Source organism: Capsicum annuum, chromosome 1 (assembly GCF_002878395.1).
Source record: "Capsicum annuum cultivar UCD-10X-F1 chromosome 1, UCD10Xv1.1, whole genome shotgun sequence".
Taxonomy (NCBI): Eukaryota; Viridiplantae; Streptophyta; class Magnoliopsida; order Solanales; family Solanaceae; genus Capsicum; species Capsicum annuum.
The window spans coordinates 12,545,221-12,566,167 of NC_061111.1; the positions used below are offsets into that span (position 1 = coordinate 12,545,221).

Genomic DNA, 20,947 nt, shown 5'->3' on the forward strand with positions numbered 1-20,947 from the left:
ATCGTGATTTTATTATATCATCCCTAATTAATTATTATAGATCATCTATGCATTAAAAAATCGATAATATTTCATAAAAAAAAGGTAAAATAGACACAAAATTCTAAGTTAACTCTTGATGTTTTAAATTAATTTGACGACTTATATGTAGTCCACTTAAAAAAAATCACAAGTACTTTTTATAGTAATTTTATTAGATCGTTTCTAATTAGTTAGTCGTTGATGTTTTAAATTAAATTGACGACTTATACCGGGTTCACTTTTAAAAAAAATCACAAGTAACTTTTATAGTAATTTTATTATAGTTATTATAAGCCATTGAAGTATTAGATAATTAATTATTATAAGTTACTTACGTATTAAAAAATTAATATTATTTAATTAAAAAAGTAAAATAGATATTTATGGCATATCTGCTTCAGCTGCTTCAATCGTGATTTTACTATATCATCCCTGATTAATTATATAAGTCATTTACGTATTAGAAAATTAATAATATATAATGGAAAAAGTGAAATAAATATTTATGACATTCCTGCTTCAGTTGCTTCAACCGTGATTTTACTATATCATTCCTAATTAATTGTTATAAGTCATTTACATATTAAAAAATTAATAATATTTAATTAAAAAATACAATAGACATTTATGACATACCTGCTTCAGTTACTTCAATCGTGATTTTACCATATCACACCTAATTTTATTATAGATCATCTAAGCATTAGAAAATTAATAATATTTCATTAAAATAGTAAAATAGACACAAAATTACAAGTTAACACTTGATGTTTTAAACTAACTGGACGACTTATATGGAATCCACTTAAATTTTTTCCAACAAATACTTTTTATAATAATTTTATTATATCACTTCTAATTAGTTAACCATTGATGTTTTAAATTAATTTGACGACTTATATGGGGTTCAGTTAAAAAAATTTCAGAAGTAACTTTTATAGTAATTTTATTATATCAATTCTAAATAGTCATTATAAGCCATTTAAGTATTAGATTATAAATAATATTTAATAACAAGGATAAATAGATAAAAAATTATAAATTAAAAATGATCGGATAAAGTACTTTGCAATAGTAATGTCTGTGTCAAAAAAATATATAAAAGTAGTACACCTATTGAGATCTAAATTATTAGATTCAAATAAAAAATTAAATACATAGTTATGATGTAGATCTGAGTGATTAAAATATCAATTTTTGTTAGGTACAATTAAATGAAGCATAAAATACATAAATAAGGAAATTAATTTTTATTTTTTTAACAACCTTTTCGTTTTGGTGATCGATTGTCGACCACTATTTGCTCCCTAATTTTACCATATCACCCTTAATTAATATATGTCATTTACGTATTAGAAAATTAATAATAATTAATAAAATAAATAAGTAAAATAAACATTTATAACATGTCCGCTTCAGCTATTTCAACCTTAATTTACTACATCACCTCTAATTATAAATCATTTAAGTATTAAAAAGTTAATAAATTGGATAAAAAAGTAAAACATGAAATAATTAATTAACTCATTATGTTTTTAATTAACTTGACATCTTATATGAGGCTCACTTAAATTATTTTTACAAGTATTTTTTATAGCAATTTTGCTATATCACTTCTAATTAATTATTATAAATCATTTAAAATTTGTTTGCTTCGTTACTTCAATCTTGATATTTGCTTAACTCTCAAAATTATATCGATGTCATTTAAAATAAAATAAAAAATATTATAAATTAAAATAATTAAAATTTTTAATTATTTTAAATTATTTAATAATAATAATTTATTTCACTGCTTTCATAATAATTTTAAAAATTGAACCTTAGCATGTTCGGCCCTATCACCACTAGTATGTATACAATCAAATCCTGCATATCTAATAATTGTCATAATTAAATACAAATTAAATGATTCTCGTAGATAAGGATAGATGTGTAATTGAAATTACGATCATAACTTAACAGGGATTTTTGGCATTTCCCCTCTCAACTAAATTTCTTTGAGCTCATCTTCATACCTCAGGTGTCAATTCTTTACTATTTTTTAAATGTTTTATTTCAAAATATAAAATTAATTTTAATTTAAGTAATTTACTTTCAATCATATTAATTGCGTTTAAAGAATAATATACTTGGATACTACTTTTCATTCGTGACACGTTTTTTTAAGTTCTTTCTCAAATAATGTCATTTTTTAATAATTAAAATTTATATTTTATCTTTAATACAATCATTTACGATCGTAGAAATGATCAATGATTATTTAAAAAGAAATTCTAAAAATATTTTTATATTAAATTAATTAATATCATATAAAATACTAGAATTTTAATTTTCTTTTATCATTATCAAGTTTATCACTACCATGATAGAAAATCAATCATCAAAAATGAGTTTTGTTGATATTATCGCCTAGAAATAAATTCCAAAGACCCAAAAATAAGCGAGCCAGCTAGTAAATCAGTTTCGGTCTTTAGCATAGACAAAAATAATACGTGTCAATCAATGTAGACATGCATACTCATATTATCACACGTAATCAACATGCAAAGTATAGTCCAATCTCTTCCTCCTTTATATTTACTTTTTCACACTCCCCCATTAATAATTAACACTTCATTCTCCATAGAAAAAGAGTTGATCACCAAAAGGATGGCTCAGATTCAACCAGCTGCTAGACATGAGGAGCACCAGCAGTTGTCACGTCAAGTGGCTAAGACTACTACTGCTGTGACGGTGGGTGGTTCATTGATGGTGTTGTCTGGGTTGACATTGGCTGCTACTGTTATTGGGCTTGTTGTTGCTACCCCTTTGTTGGTTATTTTTAGTCCTGTTCTTGTCCCTGCTGCCATTACTGTTTTCATGATACTTGGTGGGTTGTTGGCTGCTACTGGGTTTGGTGCTACTGCTACTTTTGTTTTCTACTGGATGTACAGGTAGGTGTACGTTATATTGGTTGGTACAATGCACCATTTAGCATTTTCGATACGAAGCTATGAAATTTTAATAGATGTTATACTCATTACTCTCTGTTTCGATTTATTGATGAGATTTGATTTGATACGGAATTTAAGAATTGATGTTCGGAACTTGTAATTTTAACCGGTGCCATATGACATTTCTATGGCCCTAATTAAAGCTTGTCTGTAAGGGCAAAATGGTGAAAATCAGGGGACTTGAATTATTTTGAAAGTTATGGAGAGACATTTTCTTATATTTTAAAATTAATTTTAACGCGTAATCTAGATTATCACAATCCAGATTTTGTGGTCGTAAATCATTTCATTGAGGGTAAAAGAGAATTTTAAAGTTTTTAACTTTTTGTCTAATTATAGGAAGGTGACATTCCTTTTGGACGGACTAAAAAGGAAAAGTGTCCCACATAAAATGGAAATAGAACAGAGGGAGTAGTTTTTATTTTTCAGAGTGAGGATTATATTTGTGTTTGGCCGTGAATATAAATTGAAGTTATTTTTTAATGTGAGTGATTAGGAGTGAAACAATGACCCATCTTTTTGGTGTTTTATCAAATTCCTGAATGTTTAGCTTCTCCGAAGTGGGGAAAAAGACATGGCCCCCTTAAAGTTCAGGATCACTCACCTTCAAGTTCAAATGTGATCAAATTTAAACTGTGGATTTGTGTTTATGTTGTCCCAGGTACACAACTGGGAAGCACCCAATTGGAGCAGATAAGTTGGATTATGCAAGAGATAGGCTAGCCCATGCAGCCCAAGACATCAAGGACAAAGCTGAGCAATTGGGACATCAGGCTCAGCAACAGGTTAAGACTACTTGAAAGAGTTTTCAAGTTTGTTCAAGGAAGAAAGGGTTGTTTCATGCAAGTTTGTACCTTTTCAATTTATGTTGTTTTTGTCTGAACAGTTGTGTGTTGGAATGTGAGTTATCATGCGCTGTTGTTGGTTTGGATCTTGTGGTGGAGTTTATGAATGTGACTTGTAGCAGCATTTGCTTTTGGTTTAACAGGTCATGTTATGTCCACAATTGTTTGTTTATTCGTCTTTCCATGGGTACATTTGTTTACATTAAATAAATTTTAACCCACCCAACAAAGACTTGTTTCACTTCTTGGGTATTCGAAATCTTACATTCAAATTGGAGTAGTGATTAAAACGATCTCTTCTAAGAAATGGAACAGAAATGTTTCGTGTCTAAACGTGATGGCACAAAACCTTTTAAGCTCTTGTTAAAAGTAGCTTTTATGAATTGAAGGATGTTGAACAAACCAATTTCATATGCAATCCGTCTTAGAACAGAATTCCCTTGCCACCTTTTTGTCCAAAACATGCCTTGTCAAAGAGAGTAGTGTGTGTATTTGCCAGTGCTTTGGGCATCAAGCTCAAAGGATAATAACCTTCAAGATCATGGGAACAAACTTCTTGACCTCATCTTCAAGCTCATACCATCCTTTTGAATGGTTAGGAGTTATGGAAAACAGGTTGTGCTACTAAGAGTATGAGATGGCAAACTTTTCTTTCTCCAGAGTAGTTCACGAAACTTATTCAACATCAAGATTTGGTACGAGAAAGGAGTGCAATTTGGATCCCTCTTAATCTTTCTTGGATCGACTTCTGGACTATGGCTGAAAGGTTTAAACCAGGATAATAAGCAGCACTTATGTACATTGAAGAGGCCAAGGTAGGGGCAGGTGGGTTTTGAGAGACAGTAATGGGCCCCTGGTTATGGTCTTCACAGGTTGCATGAGCTTCTGTACTAATAACATGGCTGAAGTACTTTGGTATTAAATGGCGCAGGGTTAACAATAATGACAACATTGCTGTGGAAATGGACTCCAAGGTTATTGCAACATGGTCAATGGCTCTCAAATTCAGGAGAACGTCAAAGTTTTTACTCCCTACGTCCAACCAAACTTGTCCACTATCAACTTGACAGACATACATGTTAAGAAACCTTTTTTTGGTCGATTTACCTTTTTTTTTTTGGGGGGGGGGGGGGGGGGGATTTTTAGCTGTGCTATATAGGGTGATCCCCTAATGGATCTCTCTTCCTTACCTATGCTTGTATGGAGGTAAGCTTCTTATGTCCCTCCCCCTTCCTTTGAAATAACAGACACGATAGGGAACCATGCAAAACCCCCCATCACCATGGGAAGTGAAAGCTTAGGTGAACGGATTTAATTTTTTTTCTTTTTTTTTTTTTTTTATAAAGAGACTCAACTTAGCCAGAAGATCACGGACCCTCGGAAAGCATCACCTTTAACTCTCTTTGAAATGGCAATGACGTTGAAGTTCATCAGAGTCTGGATTTTTCTGCATAATCTTTTGTATAACTTTAGCAGCATCCTGCAACAAACGAGACTGCTATGACTTCAAAAGTATTTAAAAGAACAATGCACTACAGACAAGAAGTCTCATAAAACAATGATACAGGCTCAGTGTTTACACAAATAACATAGTTTCCTACACCTTCTGACCTCAATTCATCACTTAACCGTGGTGAACTTAATATAGGCTAACAGCGCCCCCACCCCGAAAAAGAAAAGAACATTGATGAAGTATGCTGTTGGATCACTTATGTCACCACCGCGTTTTAAATTTACTGCAACGTTTGCCACAAAAAATTAGGAGATTTTTTGTTGTTGATTTGTCAAGGGTGGGTTTGGATAATCAATTATATTATTGCAAGTTGTTCACTAATATACATATAGTAAGTACTTGCTTAATATTCCCTTTTCATGTAAAAGATTTACGTGTTGGTATATCTTCTAAAGCCCAAAAAAGTGAAACTTTTGTAGACTTCCAAATATGCAGGATTCTAGCTGATCTCACAGGTCAAATTCAAATTGCGGTCGATGAAGCTCAGGTTCAGATCTGAAATTTGGGAATTTCGACCAATTGTCCCCAGTATCCGTTCCAACTTTCACCAGCCTTCAAAGGATAAAAACAAGGAAGATTACCTGCAACAGTCTACTTGGAGTAGTAGATGCATAGATGAAATTGGTCCGGACCTCCTTCCATCATGTTCATAGAGTTGTCCTGCAATTTGACAAGTTTATGCAACTTCTTTCCTGTAATGATCGTTTAAGGTGCAAATCTAGGTAGTCAAGGATAATCGAGCTGATAAGGTCTTTATGCAAACCATAAAGAGCCATAAACAGAGAGAGAGAGAGAGAGACTGCTACCATCAACACATGTGAAGCAGATGAAATGGGTGTCTGCATTTTCAGAAGCCTGCAAAAAGATTGCACTGATTGTTGCACACTGTTGACAGACATCACAAAGTTAAATATAAATGCATTACACATATTATGCACCGGATTGTTGAGCTATCCGTCACTTTCACTATACAAAAGCTGATAATAGAAGAGGTTCATAACCTTAAAACTTCATAAGAATCAATCTATTTGGATCCATACACCCAAAGTAGTAGAAAAACTGGCCCAAGTTCGAGCAAAAGGATGGTTTAGCTGTCTTTATAACCAAAGTCTAAGCAGAATAACCACTATGCTCATGTGAAGCAAACCACAAAAATGATTATAAAGCTATTTTGACTTGAAAGCACTAAAATAAGTCAATCCAACAGGCTCTTAACCTACCAGTCTACCACCTTCCAATTGTGTGAATCCTTCTTCTCACCCAAATAAGGTTGTTAGTCTTCCTCAACATTATTCTATAACACCAAAATCTTAAATACTTCTTTTATCACAAAGCTATAGCAGGTTTAACCCTACCATCCTCCACTTCACTTTCCTGAATTCTTCTACCTCACCAAAAGCTATCACACCTCAGCACACTAGCTCTTCGGATCTAATATTAAGTACCCCTCCCTGACTTCTTCATTTACTCTTCCTAGATCATATTTTTTCTTCAGGAAGACAACAAGTGTACTAATGGATAGCTGAAGCAGGTAATGTCTCATACCTGCCCATGGTATTTGTTCTCTTCATGTTCTAAAGTGTGCCAAAGGAACAACCAAACATCACAGTCGAAGCGAGGTACAAGGTATACTTGAGGATGCTAATCCCTACAGAGAGAGGCTGTTTTTTGTCTTGTTAATCAGGTTATCATTCTTATAACCATGTTGTCAATATCCTGTGAGCAACAACTTGATTGTTTTTATCTGACACGAGAAAGCCCTAAATTGAGTTGAATGCAAGATCATATTCATATCTATATGATGTAAGGAGTCTCAACAAATGCTGCCCTGCAAGAGTGGATTCCACTCAATTGTGCAAACAGGACTTATCATCGGATTCTATATTTTGCTTGAGACTAATCAATTGATCTGAATTCTCAAAGTACCTTCCTTTTTTTCTCCTCATTTTCCCAGAATCTAGGTCTTAGATCAGAACTTCAGAAAAGATCTCTGTAGACTGATAAAACAACATATTTACTACTATGAAACAATATATTCCCATAAAAGCAGCATTAGATATCTTTATTCATCCAAAAAGACATAAAAGCAGCATTAGATATATTTATTCAATTTGCACCATAGATCCATTTGTAAGTAATTTATTTACCCCCAATTTTTTTTTTTTTTGTGTGTGTGTTGGGGCCTTTGGGGGGGGTTGTTGTTCAACCAACTTCTTTCCACAACTAGCCATACTTCCTTGCTTATTCATCACATTAGCAACATTTCTGACATAAGAATTTCACTTTCTCTACACCAAGAATCATCAGATTTTAAACTGAACAAGAGATTAGAATTGCAAATGAACAAGTATAATTATCCTTTCAAGAGGACTTTACAAACCAAACTGGAGTCAAAAGTAAATTTAAACTATAAGATCTTGCCAGACATTGACAAGCAAGACACAAATAGCTCATCTTGACATTCTTTTCATTTACAATCAGAAATTAAGCCAGGAAAGAACTCACCTGCATTAGCTTTGATTCTACTGTTGTTTGATGAGTGCACTGAACTTTTGGGAAAAAGCACTCACTGTAGATTGTTGAGTAAACAGGTACAGAATAAAAAGTACAGATATCCAACATGTATTTTGTATGCAATATTTATCTTAATGGACTCAGATTCCAATCCATTAAAAGACATAATAACTTTGATACATAAAAATAGTATCTCCTGCACCAGCAAAAGTGAAACCAAATCTCTAGCTATGCCATTTTACACATAGGAAACAACTATAGTGCTTTTCCAGCAACAAGAGGTTTAGGAGGGGACAGAGACCTAATTTCAGGTGCAGATGATGGAAAAAGTATGTTGAGTTTATGCATTAAAATATCAGCCCTTGATGGAATCTCATTCAAGAGAAATTGTTGAACAATTGGTTTCTTAAACCAATCCATGACCGCATCTCCTGGAGCCCTCAAAACAACCTTACTAACCTCGAAGGGCGATTCCACTGAGCTTAACATCTGTGCCACCACAATTTTCAAAGTTGGTCCAGTCACCAATTTGATCCGCCTCGGAACAACACCATAATACAACATCCGTTTCCTAAACCTATGAAGCGTATGTAACACTGCTATGAGAGCTGCTCCCACTGACAAGTTTCTAACATCAAGGGACCAGGCAATATGTTGATCAAACACTATAGCCTTGGGGAAAAGCTTGTTTTCATAGGCAACTTTCCATACACAACGAGCACGATTTATTTGTCCCATGAGAACAAGATAGTTAAGGAGAACATTAACAAAATACCTTGAAGCTCCTTCTTCCAGCTCATAATCTATGCCTTGAAAGAATTCCCTCACAAAAGACAAAACTGACTGTTTCCTCTGCTCTGGCCCAGTAAAGAGCCCACACATGAACGCGTGAGCCTTATGTCTTGTAGCACTCAAGATTGACATTAAATGTCTCTCATTGTTCTCATCTTGGCATCTTACTAAATGGGCTAAAATTGAAGTGTAAAGAATGAGGTCAACTTTGGCAGCAGAGTTCACATATGTTTCAAGGAGAGGCTTGGATTGCTCGTACAATCCGCTCTTCATGCATGATTCAAAAAGCTGCCGGATAATGAAATTATTTGTCCTTATGGCTGATGAACCCATAAACCGTAGCCACCTTAAAGCAAGATCAACAGAACCATCTTTAATGTAAACCATCAGAACATCACTAGCATTCACATCAACTGAATATCCCATGGCCTTCATTTCCAGTAAAATCTTTGCAGAAACGTCCAAAAGCTTTTTTTTGGCAAGAAGGGTTAGCAAGGCTGTATAAGTACTCAATCCTGGTCTCAAACCTGCATTTGTCATTGAGTTATAAAGCTTCATTGCAGCATCTACATTACCAGAAGCAGAATGCATCTCCAGGAGAGAAGCATACGTTGACGGAGTGGGCAAAAATCCCGCCTTTTCCATATCTGAGAAGACAGACATTGCAATATCAAGCTTCCCAGATTTCGCATGGGACTCAACAATCATGGTATACAGCCCGTAGTTCGGTCTAAACCCTGATTTTTTCATTTCATCCCACATCCTTAGAGCAGTATCTAGTTTTCCAGCCTTCACAAAAGACTCAATCAATGATACGAACATAGTAGCAGATGGCCTGAGCCCAAAACCCTGCATTTCAGTATATACCTTCAGTGATGTATCCAACCTCCCAGCTTTACCCATTGAATCAACCAACGCCGCAAATATCCCAAAACCCGGCCTAAAATTATTCACCTTCATCTGTTGGAACAACTTAAACGCTGCATCAAGTCGTCCTGACTTAGCTAAACTCGGGATCATCAACTCATAACTCGATGCATCTAACGAACACCCAGCTTTCTCCATATTCTCATATATCTCAAATGCCTTATACGGCAACCCATTATTCAAAAACACAGTAATAAGTGAATTATACGTCCCGGAATCAACTATACAACCAGACTCCTGAATTTTCTTGAAACAACAAAATGCAACCTCAAACTTCTCTGCCTTAGCTAAGTACTGAATAACACGATTATACGCATTAAACAATGACGCCCCATTTTCCCCCGAATCAAGAACCATATCATCGAAAACCGATTGAATTCCATCAAAATCTCTACTTTGATTCAATTTATCAAACAATGTAATATAACAAACATCACTTGGTTTATACCATGGTTGCCTCTTAGCCCACCTAAACAAGCTTAATGAAGCATCACTATCTTCCATAACTTTTAATGCTTGCATAATATGAGTCATATTAGGTATAAATTGTAACTTATCTAATTGGGTCTCCATATCTGGGCCCCATTTCCATCTCTTCACTATTTCCACAAGTTTTGCTACTGCTGATGCATTCAATATCGGCTTCTTCAATCCACCTACCATTATATGATCATCGAGACCCGGTTCAACTGACCGTATTCCTTTACCGGAGTAAATTATATGCCCTGATTCATCCAGATATTGTACGTCTTCAGTCCATTCATCGGTGTTCTGGGACTTTCCTCCAGAACAGAAGTTTCTAGAAGACGAGTAAATTCCTTTGGAGTTGAATAAATTACACGACCCAGAACTGTTCCGAAATCGATGAATTTCGACTAATTTTCGGGTATGTCTTAGGTTTCTGTAAAAGAGAAGCATTATATGGGAGCTGAAGGAGATAGAGAGAGAATGTTGGGGAGAGTAATTAGGGTTCCGGCGAAAAATGGGGCAAGGGTTTGGTTTGGTACATATGAGACGGCGGCGATGGTGGTGGCGGCGGCGGCGTTTAGCATGCGGGGTCACATGGATTGCTGAATTTCTGACTGACCGGAACTCATTACAGAGGTAGAAGGTTCTTCACAAAATGGAGTCGGGTCGGATCGAAATTATTCATGACTTTAAATAATTATCAAATAAGAAAAATTAATATTTTTTAGGATAGATAAAAAAAAATGTGTCACATAAAATGAAGAAAGGAAATATGGAAAGTGTGTCAATGAAATGGAGGGAGTATACTATTTGAAAGAATAGGATAAATAGAATAGGACGAATACGTAAGGAGCTAGGGCACGCATCGCTCAATTCAGTTTGATTTTGTATATTATTGATTTTCGGTTTGTAAATAAACTAAAATGATAATTGAATCAAAATAGATATTCGTTATCAATTTTAGATTAATCGATTTTGATTTTTATTGATTCGATCTCAGTTTAACCGATAAGAATTTGATTCAATCTCAGTTTAACCGATAAGAATATACTCTCCTAATTTTTCTATATTTTTTCTTATTTTTATTTGTTTTACACTATGTTCATGTAAAAAATCTACACAAATATAAAAACTAAGACAATAACTATAAAATACAAAAGACAATAAGGTATGTATTTAAAATTTAAAGCCACTATTATATAAGTACGAATAAAAACATAAGTTTAATATAGTCTTACCGAGTTATCAGTTTACCCATTAGCTAAAACTTTAAAATCGAAAATAGAACCGATAGCCCAATAAAATTTTTAAAAAACCGTTAACCCAATTAACTAATAACATTTTTATCGATTATACTACAAAGAGCTATTAAATTATACTAACGTTGATGCATTATATTCCGAGTCTCTTAAAAATTATATTTGATTCTAATTACCTCCAAATAGTGAAAATTAGACAAATTAATGAAATTCTAGTAATTCAAAGTAGACAGCCGGACTGAGAAGGAAGAATGGGTATGGGGAACCTAATTTTTAACTAGGTTGTGATTGAATTGATGTATCGATCGTTTATGTTACGGTATTGATAGATTATGATGTATTGTTGTTCCTGTTAATAGTAATGGCACATTTCGAATCGCATAGTAATTTGCACAAAAGGATAGCACCAATAGTAAAACTACACATTTCTAAGCCAAACTTGATTGAACATTGGAGCTACAAACAGGAAATGGACATCTGTATCAACTATTTGTCAATCTATGGTTTTATACAACAGGAGATCACAGTCAAGGTATGCGGCAGCAATGGTTCTGTGTCGAAACGTGTGATAGCACAAGTCCATCTTTAGCTCTTTGTACATTAGAAAGCGCGAGCAAAGGCCAAAGGGATCACAGGCAATAGAACTCTGCGCTCATGGAGCATCATCGCCTTCCGCTCTCTTTGAAATGGCGATGGCGTTGAAGTTCATTGAGTCTGGATTTTTTTGCATCATCTTTTGTATAACTTTAGCAGCATCCTGCAAAAGTCGAGAATTGATATGATCAGAAAAGGATAGAACTCTCTGTTTACCCCAGTAACAAGTGTTATTACCAAACGATTGTTTCATACACGCTCTGACCTCAATTCATCACTTAATTGTAGTGAATTTAATATGGTTAACGGCCCCTCCGGGAAGAACATGTTCGATTATGCTGTTCGATTACTTAAATCAGCACCCTGAATGAGTGTATCAGACATTCAGATGTGTCTAAAGTGGATACAACTTCTCTGCGAAAAGGATTTTTATCATGGACTTGTAATAGGGTAGGTCTGCATCTCCTGAGAATGAATATGGTCAGCCATTGGCAAACACCAATTATTGTATTTCCCCGTGTCTCATTCTGGTCTGCTAGAGAGATTTCAGATAGTGAGTACTTCCTAAATATTCGGTTTTCATGTAAAAGTGTATATCTTCAAAGCCCAGATAACGAAAAGTTGCGAGACTTCCAACATGGAGGTTCTAACTGATCTCACGGGTTAAAGAATCCAGGTTGTGGTGGATGAAGGGAATACAGATTGTGGTGGTGGAGGTTCAGATTCACATGAAATACGAGATTCAGACTGATTTTCCCTCACTGTTTGGTCCAACTTTCGGCAGCCACTAGGTTTCGAAAAGGAAACATGGAAAGTTACCTGTAACAGGCTGCTTGGAGTAGATGCACCATGAGAAATTGGTCCGGACTTCCTTCCATCAAGTTCATAGAGTTGTCCTGCATAGTGAGAAGCTTATGCAATTTATCATCTTCTGTAATGATAGCTTTAAGGTGCAAGTCTAGGTAAGTTAAGATTTAATATAGTTGATAATCGCTATATAAATGCAAGTTGTTCACTAATATATAGCTTCCAATTGTATGTTCAGTGCGACAATATGTTTAAACTGTGTGCTCCCCATCTGGTCCCCAAACATAGGAAAAGGGAAAAAAGTAACCAAGGCTATTTTTGAGTTTCATAACGTAGAAATAGGTCCTTAAGCATAGAGGGAGAGTGTGTTACCATCAACAAATGTGAAGCAGATGAAATGGGTGTCCACATTTACTGGAGCCTGCAAAAAAAATTCACCAGATTAGTGCAACCAATAACAGACATCATAAAGTTAAATATGATACGTAGTGCATATAATATAACACTGCATTGTTAAGCTAACAGCCACTTTCACTATACAAAAGCTGATACAGAGGAGATTCATGACCCTAAAATTTCATAAACATAACTTATTTGGATCCATACACTCAAAGTGGCTAAGAAACTGACTGCAGTTCGAATAGAAGGATGGTTTTGCTATCTTTACTACCGAAGGCTAAAAAGACTAAATACTATGTTCATGTGAAGCAAACAACAGATACTACCGAGATCACCACAAATTTGGCTATGATTTTATACAACTTAGAGAAAGAGAATATCTGAATGGTGCATTTTCTTCAAGCCTACAACCTTGGTGCTGACATTTTTCCGTTAAATATGCATACTTTGTAGAATGAGAGCAGTACCAGAAACAATGCAGAACATTGTAAGATGCAATCACCAGAGACGGAACAAGAAGGGCAATTTTCTTAATCTATTGTCCAAACAAGTTCAACAGTTATGATTCTCATGGAGCTGAACCATGGAGCTACATTACAATGAATGTACTTTCTCATGTATTTCTTTTGCACCAAAAGAGTACCTGCGCAACAGATAATACTAGCACCAGCTATATAAAAAAATAAAGAACTGTGAACCTCAGGATAAAAAAGATGCAGCAAACGCAAACCATAAAAAGAAGGCTGTCTGTCGTCCTTACAATTCTTTAAATCAAGGAAAGCATTTCTTTTGCACCACAAAGCTATAGCAGGCTTAACCCTACCAGTCTACTACCACCTTCCACTTTGCGTGAATTCTTTTTCTCACCAAAGGCGGCGGTTATTCTTCCTCAAATTATTCAAAAACAGCAAACGATTAAATATTCTTTTGCCACAAAACTACAGCAGGCCTAACCTACCATCCCCCATTTTCCTGAATTCTTTCTCTCACCTCAACACACTAGCTCTTTGGAGCTAATATCACATACCCTCCCCTGACTCCTCCATTTACTCCTCCCAGATCATAATTTCTCTTCAGGAAAACATGTGTATAACTGAAGGATTGGAAGGATTGAGGATAGAGTTTCTTTTTTATTTCCAGGGGAGTTGCCAAGAGCTATAACAGCTTACGATGCAGTTGATTCGGAAACACATCTATATTCCCACAAAAGCAGCATTAAATATCTTTATTCGTCCAAAAAAGACACAAACGCTACCAAACATTGTAATAGAAATTTGTACCACATGGAGAACATGGATTTAACAAAGGGATATAGAAGGATATAATATTTCTCAATCAGGTTACTGTCCATCATTTCAAAGAAGACAAACAACGTGCTTAACCAAGTCTTGCAAATTCGACACAGGCACATTAAGGCAAACGAAGGGTGTGATAAAACATATTAGGCGACTATTCCAGCACTCAGAAGAAACCAGTCACGCACAGTTGGTGTCCGTCACATCATAAAGATCTCTTCCTTTTCTTTTTTCTCTGAAAAACTAATTCAAGATTCCAATATCTTAATATAAGACACACCACTAGTGGCATTAGGCATCTTTCTACCTTCCTATTGAAAAGCTTATGATAAAAGCCTACTTGCCCATGTATAGAAACTGAACTGTTTAACTTAATTCAAAGAAAAAGTAACATATAGAGAAGGAAAAATCCAAAATGGATGTTTGAATTTGTTAACATAGAAAGAAATATAAGAGTAATACATGTGAAATATCCAATCCAAGATAACAACTAAATTCGTTGATCAAAATAACAACTAAAAAGAGCAGTAATAGGAAGACCTCCTTTGAGTTATATGGTAAACATTTCAACCTATGAAGACCTTGACGAAGTATACTAAATTAATTTCTAGTTCAAAAACTAGAGCACAAAAGTGGTGCTTCACACGAACAAAGACGTCGAGTTCTATGAACTAGGTTTTGCAAATAAGCCAAGACTCTTTAGCTGGTATACAAACACATAAGTCGTATCTGATATGGACAAGGCAAGGACATGGAGACAGTAAGTTAACACAACACGACATGACAAGAATTGACCAGAATACTTCAAAGATATTATAACAGAGCCTCATCAGCAGAAACTGTCAAAAGAAGAGAAAATTTACATATTCCATAACCCATAACTTGATAAGACAAGCCAAGTAATGAGATCAACAAAACTGAAACACAATGCTAATTCTAGTTATTCAAATCTAATTGAATATCACAGCACAAGCCCATTTGGTCTCCAAAGAAGTTTACAGGTTTCAATATTACAGGAATGTGTGTACAAGAAATAGCAAAAAGAAGTGTTCTCACGTGTCCAAGATGGTATAACGCATATCTGTGTCCCGATATTTTCAAGGTCCAATCATTTGTCCTTAATTTGGCAATGATGTGCACTTAAAAAACTTCTCAAGAATGACATTTAGCATGAGAATCGCCTCGGTGTTGGAAAAATATTTATAAATACACTCGAAGAATCTGGTTTTTTTCTTGTGAGAACATTAACACATTTCTTTATAGGTCTTCAACCTCCTTCTAGACTTGCATGCTATCCTCAGTCGTCCGTTTACCATAGCAAAATCTTTTAACTATATATTGATGAAGTAACTTCTCAATTGTGGTAATAATACAACTAAGTTTTGAATGTCCCGTTAAAATTAATGTGTTGGCCCTTAAATTAACTAGAGACAAAGTCAAATGTTAATTGCATCTTATGCTGGTTCAATTTGCACTAATAAATTTATTTTCTATGTAATTTGTCACCTTCTTGTTCAACCAACTTTATTTTAAAGCGATTTGATGTGTTCGCCATACTTCATGCTTGTTTATTAATCACACTAGCAACAGTTGAAACATAAGATCACTCTCTCTTGGCCAAGGGATACTATTGAGGCACTAATCAGACATCAAACTAGTCAAATGGTTAGAATCGCACAAAAGCAAGTATATTTTTTCCCAAGAAAAAGCAACAGGTATACATGAAAAGAAAACTGACATTTTATATCTATAATTGGTCACATCTTCACTACACTGCTTATTTAGAAAAATAAGAAGATACGTGAATTCTAACCTCAGTGTCACCAGCAGTAGCTGCTACTGAATGTGCAACTTCCATTTCTCTATCAGTTTGAAGGAATGAAGCACGCTGCAATTTATATGCATGTATTAGAGTTTCATGAATCCTAGGAAATGTAATGTCAGTAACCAAACTGAAACTAAGCCAAAATGAATACCTCCATCGGGTCCATATGTGCAGTTGATTTAAAGAACTTGTCCAAGAATGAGCCCTCATCTAAAGCACCAAAAAAGGTATTGGCGTCGTGAGATAGATTCGAATAGCAACAGGGTGGGAATCATGAGGAACTACACTTAGTTATGAAGTTGCACGAGTAAAAGAAATTGATGATAGATTACCTTATTAGAACTAGTATGGGAAATGAGATACTCAACACCATCAGTGAGTATGTTCAGCAAAAAAAATAAAATAAGGAAACTAAAACTAGATTCTAGGAAAGATATGGATACCTGGTTCAAAGGTCTTTACCAACAAATCTCTAATAGGGAGGGTCCAAATGGACATGAGGGTAGAATATGAAGTTTTCTAACAAGTAAATTGGGAATATGATTATGGTACCAAAAATGAAAAAGGTTGAGTTTGCCAAGCCAACTTTTTATTCAGTTGGAGACTTGTACACCTATACTCAGAGAAGTGTGAGATTTATGGAGCTTCTAGCTTTAGAGAACTTTTAATTCACCTTAAAGTAAAAAATTATTGATTGGAATCACGACTTTGAACTGCTGCAAACAAAAGCTGGTATTTAAGTGGAGAAGGGCAGAGGGGCTTGTTATCCACAAAATTTCGAACTGTAACTCAACTGGCTCCCGGAAATATTTTGGTTATGAAAGAAGTTAGGTGGAACGACATGGACCTCAATATAATCTTTATAGAGGATCATATAGTTGATTCCAACTAATACAAGGATAGACCTACAGGTGATTGATTGGCAGAAAATGTATAGGCCATTTTCAAATAACACATTCTTGAGAATACGTTATGATGTAACCAAGGAACGCAGTTCCTACACTACACATCTCCTGTATATGATAAATGAAGCCCTTAAAACGCAGAAACCAATATATTAGGTAACTTCACAAACACAAGGTGATCATAAGGAATCCAATGCACTTGTCTTGGTAGTACTCTAAGATAACATGATTGATGCAAACAATAGATATTTACATGACAAAATCCTATTTCATGGCGTGAAAATTGAATGACCTACCAAGTTTTATCTCTGAGGTAACATTCCCAATAGCATGAAGTAGGCCAATTGTTCCACATGCATTTCCCACTGTTTGTTTCATGAAGAAAACTGTAATAGAGGGGTCCTGCACCTGCATGAAACTCTCGTGAACAATTTCTAATTTAAAATTATGCAGAAAACATTATAAGATACATGTAAGTTGTAGCAGTTAAAACACTCATATGTTACAATACCACTCGGTCAAAAAAAAGGAAAGGAAGAAATTGTCAAGAATGTCAGGAAATTTAGAAAAGAGAATGATGACCTGATGATTGCATTTATGTGACAGATCTTTGAAATCCAATTTAGCACCAAAGATTTGTCATATTACAAAGCCTACCAACTCATTCAACAACCCACACTACCAGTGGGATGAATTAGTAGGTGATTCAGATAGAACACAACTTAGAAGAACTGATCAAAGATTGGATAGTAGCAAGAAAAATCAAAATGAGGGTACGATTGAAGATGCTGAGAATTTAGGTTCCCAGACATTTAGAATAGGAAGTCATGCAGGCAACTGCCTCAACGGCGGGCAAGTAAAGCTTCCAATTAAACTAAAATCTATCCAAGAGAACTCACAAATAGACAATGTTACATGATGAACTATGTAACAGTGAAGCAGATGCAATGACAACAGCACGTGCAGTATTAAGAGACATCACGACATGGACAACCAAATAATTGTTACTGGCATAATAACTTAATGTGTGTCAAGAGGAAATATCAATAGAAGTGACATGAAGTTCGTAAATCCTGTAAATACAGCATTCGCCAATACGAAAAATTAAAGGGTGGTGATGGAAGCTCCACGTTCATAATTTAATAACAAGATATAGTTCATAAAGATCTTGCCATGAGCTCATAACACGGTTACCTTTGTTTGGCTGTCTTGCTGTGCTCTCTCTGCTTCACTCTGAAAAACACATCCCATGTAATTAATGAACTAGCATCAAACTAGAAGAAAAAATCTATGTTGCTCGAACTCTTCAAAAATGCCCCCAGGTGTATGTCGGATCCTCCAAAACTAGTGTATTTTGTGGCAACATTTTCGGAGAGTCCGAGCAACAGAGGAAAAAAGGAGAGTGAAAAATCAATCTTAGTTCTTTGTTACAACAAACCTGTGATGTGAGAGGATAGAGAAACAACACAGCAAGGACCGGCTTGGGCACCATTTCCAAAAGTTCTTCATCCAACCCATAAACATCATAGCACTCTGCCTCATCCGGTGGAACACCAAGACCCCAAAGGAACTGCTCAATTAAACAAACAAAAAAAAAGGCATATAACAAAATAAAGTCAATAGATCACATTATCTCGATCGACTCTTTCACGTATAGAGTATAATCATGTAGATTAAAAGCAGGGGGCAGAGCTACCCTTCAAGTAGGGGTTCATCCGACCCCCTTCGTCGGAAAATTATGCTATATATACATAGTTAAAATTAATTTTTATGTATATATAGTAAATGTTGAACCCCTTCGATTAGTTCGTATATTCACTAATGAATCCCCTTAGTGAAAATCCTAGCTCCGCCACTGAGCGAAGCTAGCATATATTAAGGGGTCCATCCAAACGGCGAAAAATTACACTATTTATACTATTTATACATAGTTAAAATTATTTTTAATGTATATACAAAAGATGTTGAACCCCCTTCGACTAGTTTGTGCATGCACTTTTAAACCCCTTAATAAAAATCTTGGCTCTACCACTGATTAAAAGCATGCTTCACACCCAAGGGGTGTCCTATTGGTCAATGAAGTAAGGTTGGGAAACCATGACGTCTCAGGTTTACATCACAGCAGAAACAAAAATACTAGGTGATCTCCTCCCAATCTGTCTCAGGCTTGGCTTGACGGATAAAGTTAAATGGGATACCAGGTATCCCATGGAATTATTCGAGGTGGGCAAGAGCTGGCCGGGACATCACGGTTATAAAAAAAAGCATGCTTCTCAGCCATGGGACATATTCAAGCTAAAAACTGCATAAGTAGCTTCAATCAGCTGATTAAGGTGAAAGAAAGTTGCCCTAATCAGCCTAAGTAGTGGGTTAATAACAGTTTCAGCTGATCAACTTAATTAAATGTATTATTCTTTTTCATAATGACATCAACATATTTAGAAGTTATTTCAATGAAGTGTATATCAGGAAAAACAAATAAACAAACTGTATAGTACTATTTTATAGAGTATACATACCTGATTCATTACATCGGGGTTAGCTTCAAGAGGAAGCCATTTTATAGGACAAGCACTGTCAGCCATCGATTTTGTTCTTCTCTGTTTTGGAGGTAAAAGTGGAGCATAATGTGGCAACTCTAAAGCGGTTTCTGCTTTATATACCTTTTGGATTTTCGTAAATCTTTACTTAATTATTACACGTTTCACTCTTTGGCCAAAACTAATATATGATGCATCATGGTCACAATTGACTTGTCTATATTTATTTAAGGGCAAATAACGTTAATGCAAACATACATGTTAACTTATCATATTTACATATTCATATTTTTACTTTTATAAAGTAAATATAAAAATTTCAATTAAGTATGTATTTTTATGGATGTATCGAAAGCTGATTATTTATCTCAATATATTTAAAATTAAAATTTTTTATAATTAAACTTTATCAAAATTTTATGTTAAAATGATTTAACTAATACACATTTCCTCTCTATTTGACTTGACATAAAATTTTAATAAAATAACATAACTTTTGAAAGAGGGTGGGTAAAATAAAATTCAGATATTTATATGATTACAAATCATTTTAATATGGGTAAAAAATGAGAATAATGAAACTATCGTATTTAATTGCTCGGTACCGTTAAGTATTCACCTTAATCCTTATCATTTCCTTTTAATCCTGTGAAAGATGCACACTTTAATTGGAGAATTATCAAAAGAATTCATACTGGAAATATGCAAATGTGTATAAATATTAATATTTAATAGAATTGTAAATATTTCTCAATCGTCGAATAACATATAGCATAGTTAAAACTCCATATCCCTCTTATATGTTGTGTTGCCTCTTTTGATACTGTATTCCCAAGTTGGATTTTGAATGTTGCTTGTCACATCTGGTTTTTAAGTGATTTAGTAGAAGCTACTTTTGACAAGAGAGAAGGAGAAAAAACAAACAGTGGTTTGTTACCTTTTTTTTTGTTTGTTTGTTTCTTTCTTTCTTTTTTCCCTCTCTGTTTTGGTAGAAAGTGACTCAATATAAGGGTAATCCCAAAAAATTTCACATACTATACTAGTCTAACATATGTATGATACGACAAGAAGTGAGCATTCAAATTTTCTCAGTATGTAAGGACCATCTGCAGAATTGCCCCTTCAATGTGTAGATCACGGGTTCAAAGCGTGATAACAGTCTACAGAATATACTGCGTTCAGTAGACTCACACTCTCCCCCTAGTCGGAGAACACTTTGTGTCTGAATGCCCATAAAGTTGACACAA

At 34.7% G+C, this 20,947-nt stretch overlaps 4 protein-coding genes across 5 annotated transcripts; 1 reads left to right on the plus strand and 3 right to left on the minus strand.

Moving 5' to 3' along the window:
- The first annotated feature begins 2,545 nt into the window (after positions 1-2,545).
- Positions 2,546-4,002, plus strand: LOC107868189 (oleosin L). Its single transcript, XM_016714805.2, has 2 exons — positions 2,546-2,957; positions 3,679-4,002. Exons 1-2 carry the CDS (start codon positions 2,566-2,568, stop codon positions 3,815-3,817), a joined length of 531 nt encoding a protein of 176 aa, XP_016570291.1. The 5' UTR covers positions 2,546-2,565; the 3' UTR covers positions 3,818-4,002.
- On the minus strand, positions 3,981-8,012 carry LOC107868172 (ubiquitin carboxyl-terminal hydrolase 3). Its single transcript, XM_047393963.1, has 4 exons — positions 7,881-8,012; positions 6,182-6,230; positions 5,957-6,035; positions 3,981-5,342 (listed from the first exon to the last, which is right to left on the minus strand). Exons 1-4 carry the CDS (start codon positions 7,995-7,997, stop codon positions 5,213-5,215), a joined length of 375 nt encoding a protein of 124 aa, XP_047249919.1. The 5' UTR covers positions 7,998-8,012; the 3' UTR covers positions 3,981-5,212.
- LOC124885110 (pentatricopeptide repeat-containing protein At1g79490, mitochondrial-like) lies at positions 8,001-10,886 on the minus strand. Its single transcript, XM_047393947.1, has one exon. The coding sequence runs from the start codon at positions 10,524-10,526 to the stop codon at positions 8,145-8,147; it is 2,382 nt and encodes a 793-aa protein (XP_047249903.1). The 5' UTR covers positions 10,527-10,886; the 3' UTR covers positions 8,001-8,144.
- An 874-nt stretch (positions 10,887-11,760) lies between these two features.
- LOC107868195 (ubiquitin carboxyl-terminal hydrolase 3) lies at positions 11,761-20,863 on the minus strand. 2 transcript variants are annotated; one of them, XM_047393978.1, is made up of 9 exons: positions 19,680-20,863; positions 18,599-18,730; positions 18,355-18,393; positions 17,457-17,562; positions 16,407-16,465; positions 16,244-16,318; positions 13,109-13,157; positions 12,749-12,825; positions 11,761-12,092 (listed from the first exon to the last, which is right to left on the minus strand). In XM_047393978.1, exons 1-9 carry the CDS (start codon positions 19,743-19,745, stop codon positions 11,988-11,990), a joined length of 708 nt encoding a protein of 235 aa, XP_047249934.1. In that variant the 5' UTR covers positions 19,746-20,863; the 3' UTR covers positions 11,761-11,987. The 2 variants fall into 2 exon arrangements, with proteins under 2 accessions (XP_047249934.1, XP_047249928.1); XM_047393972.1 differs by having other exon boundaries at positions 17,457-17,568; positions 19,680-20,861.
- Positions 20,864-20,947: the final 84 nt, after the last annotated feature.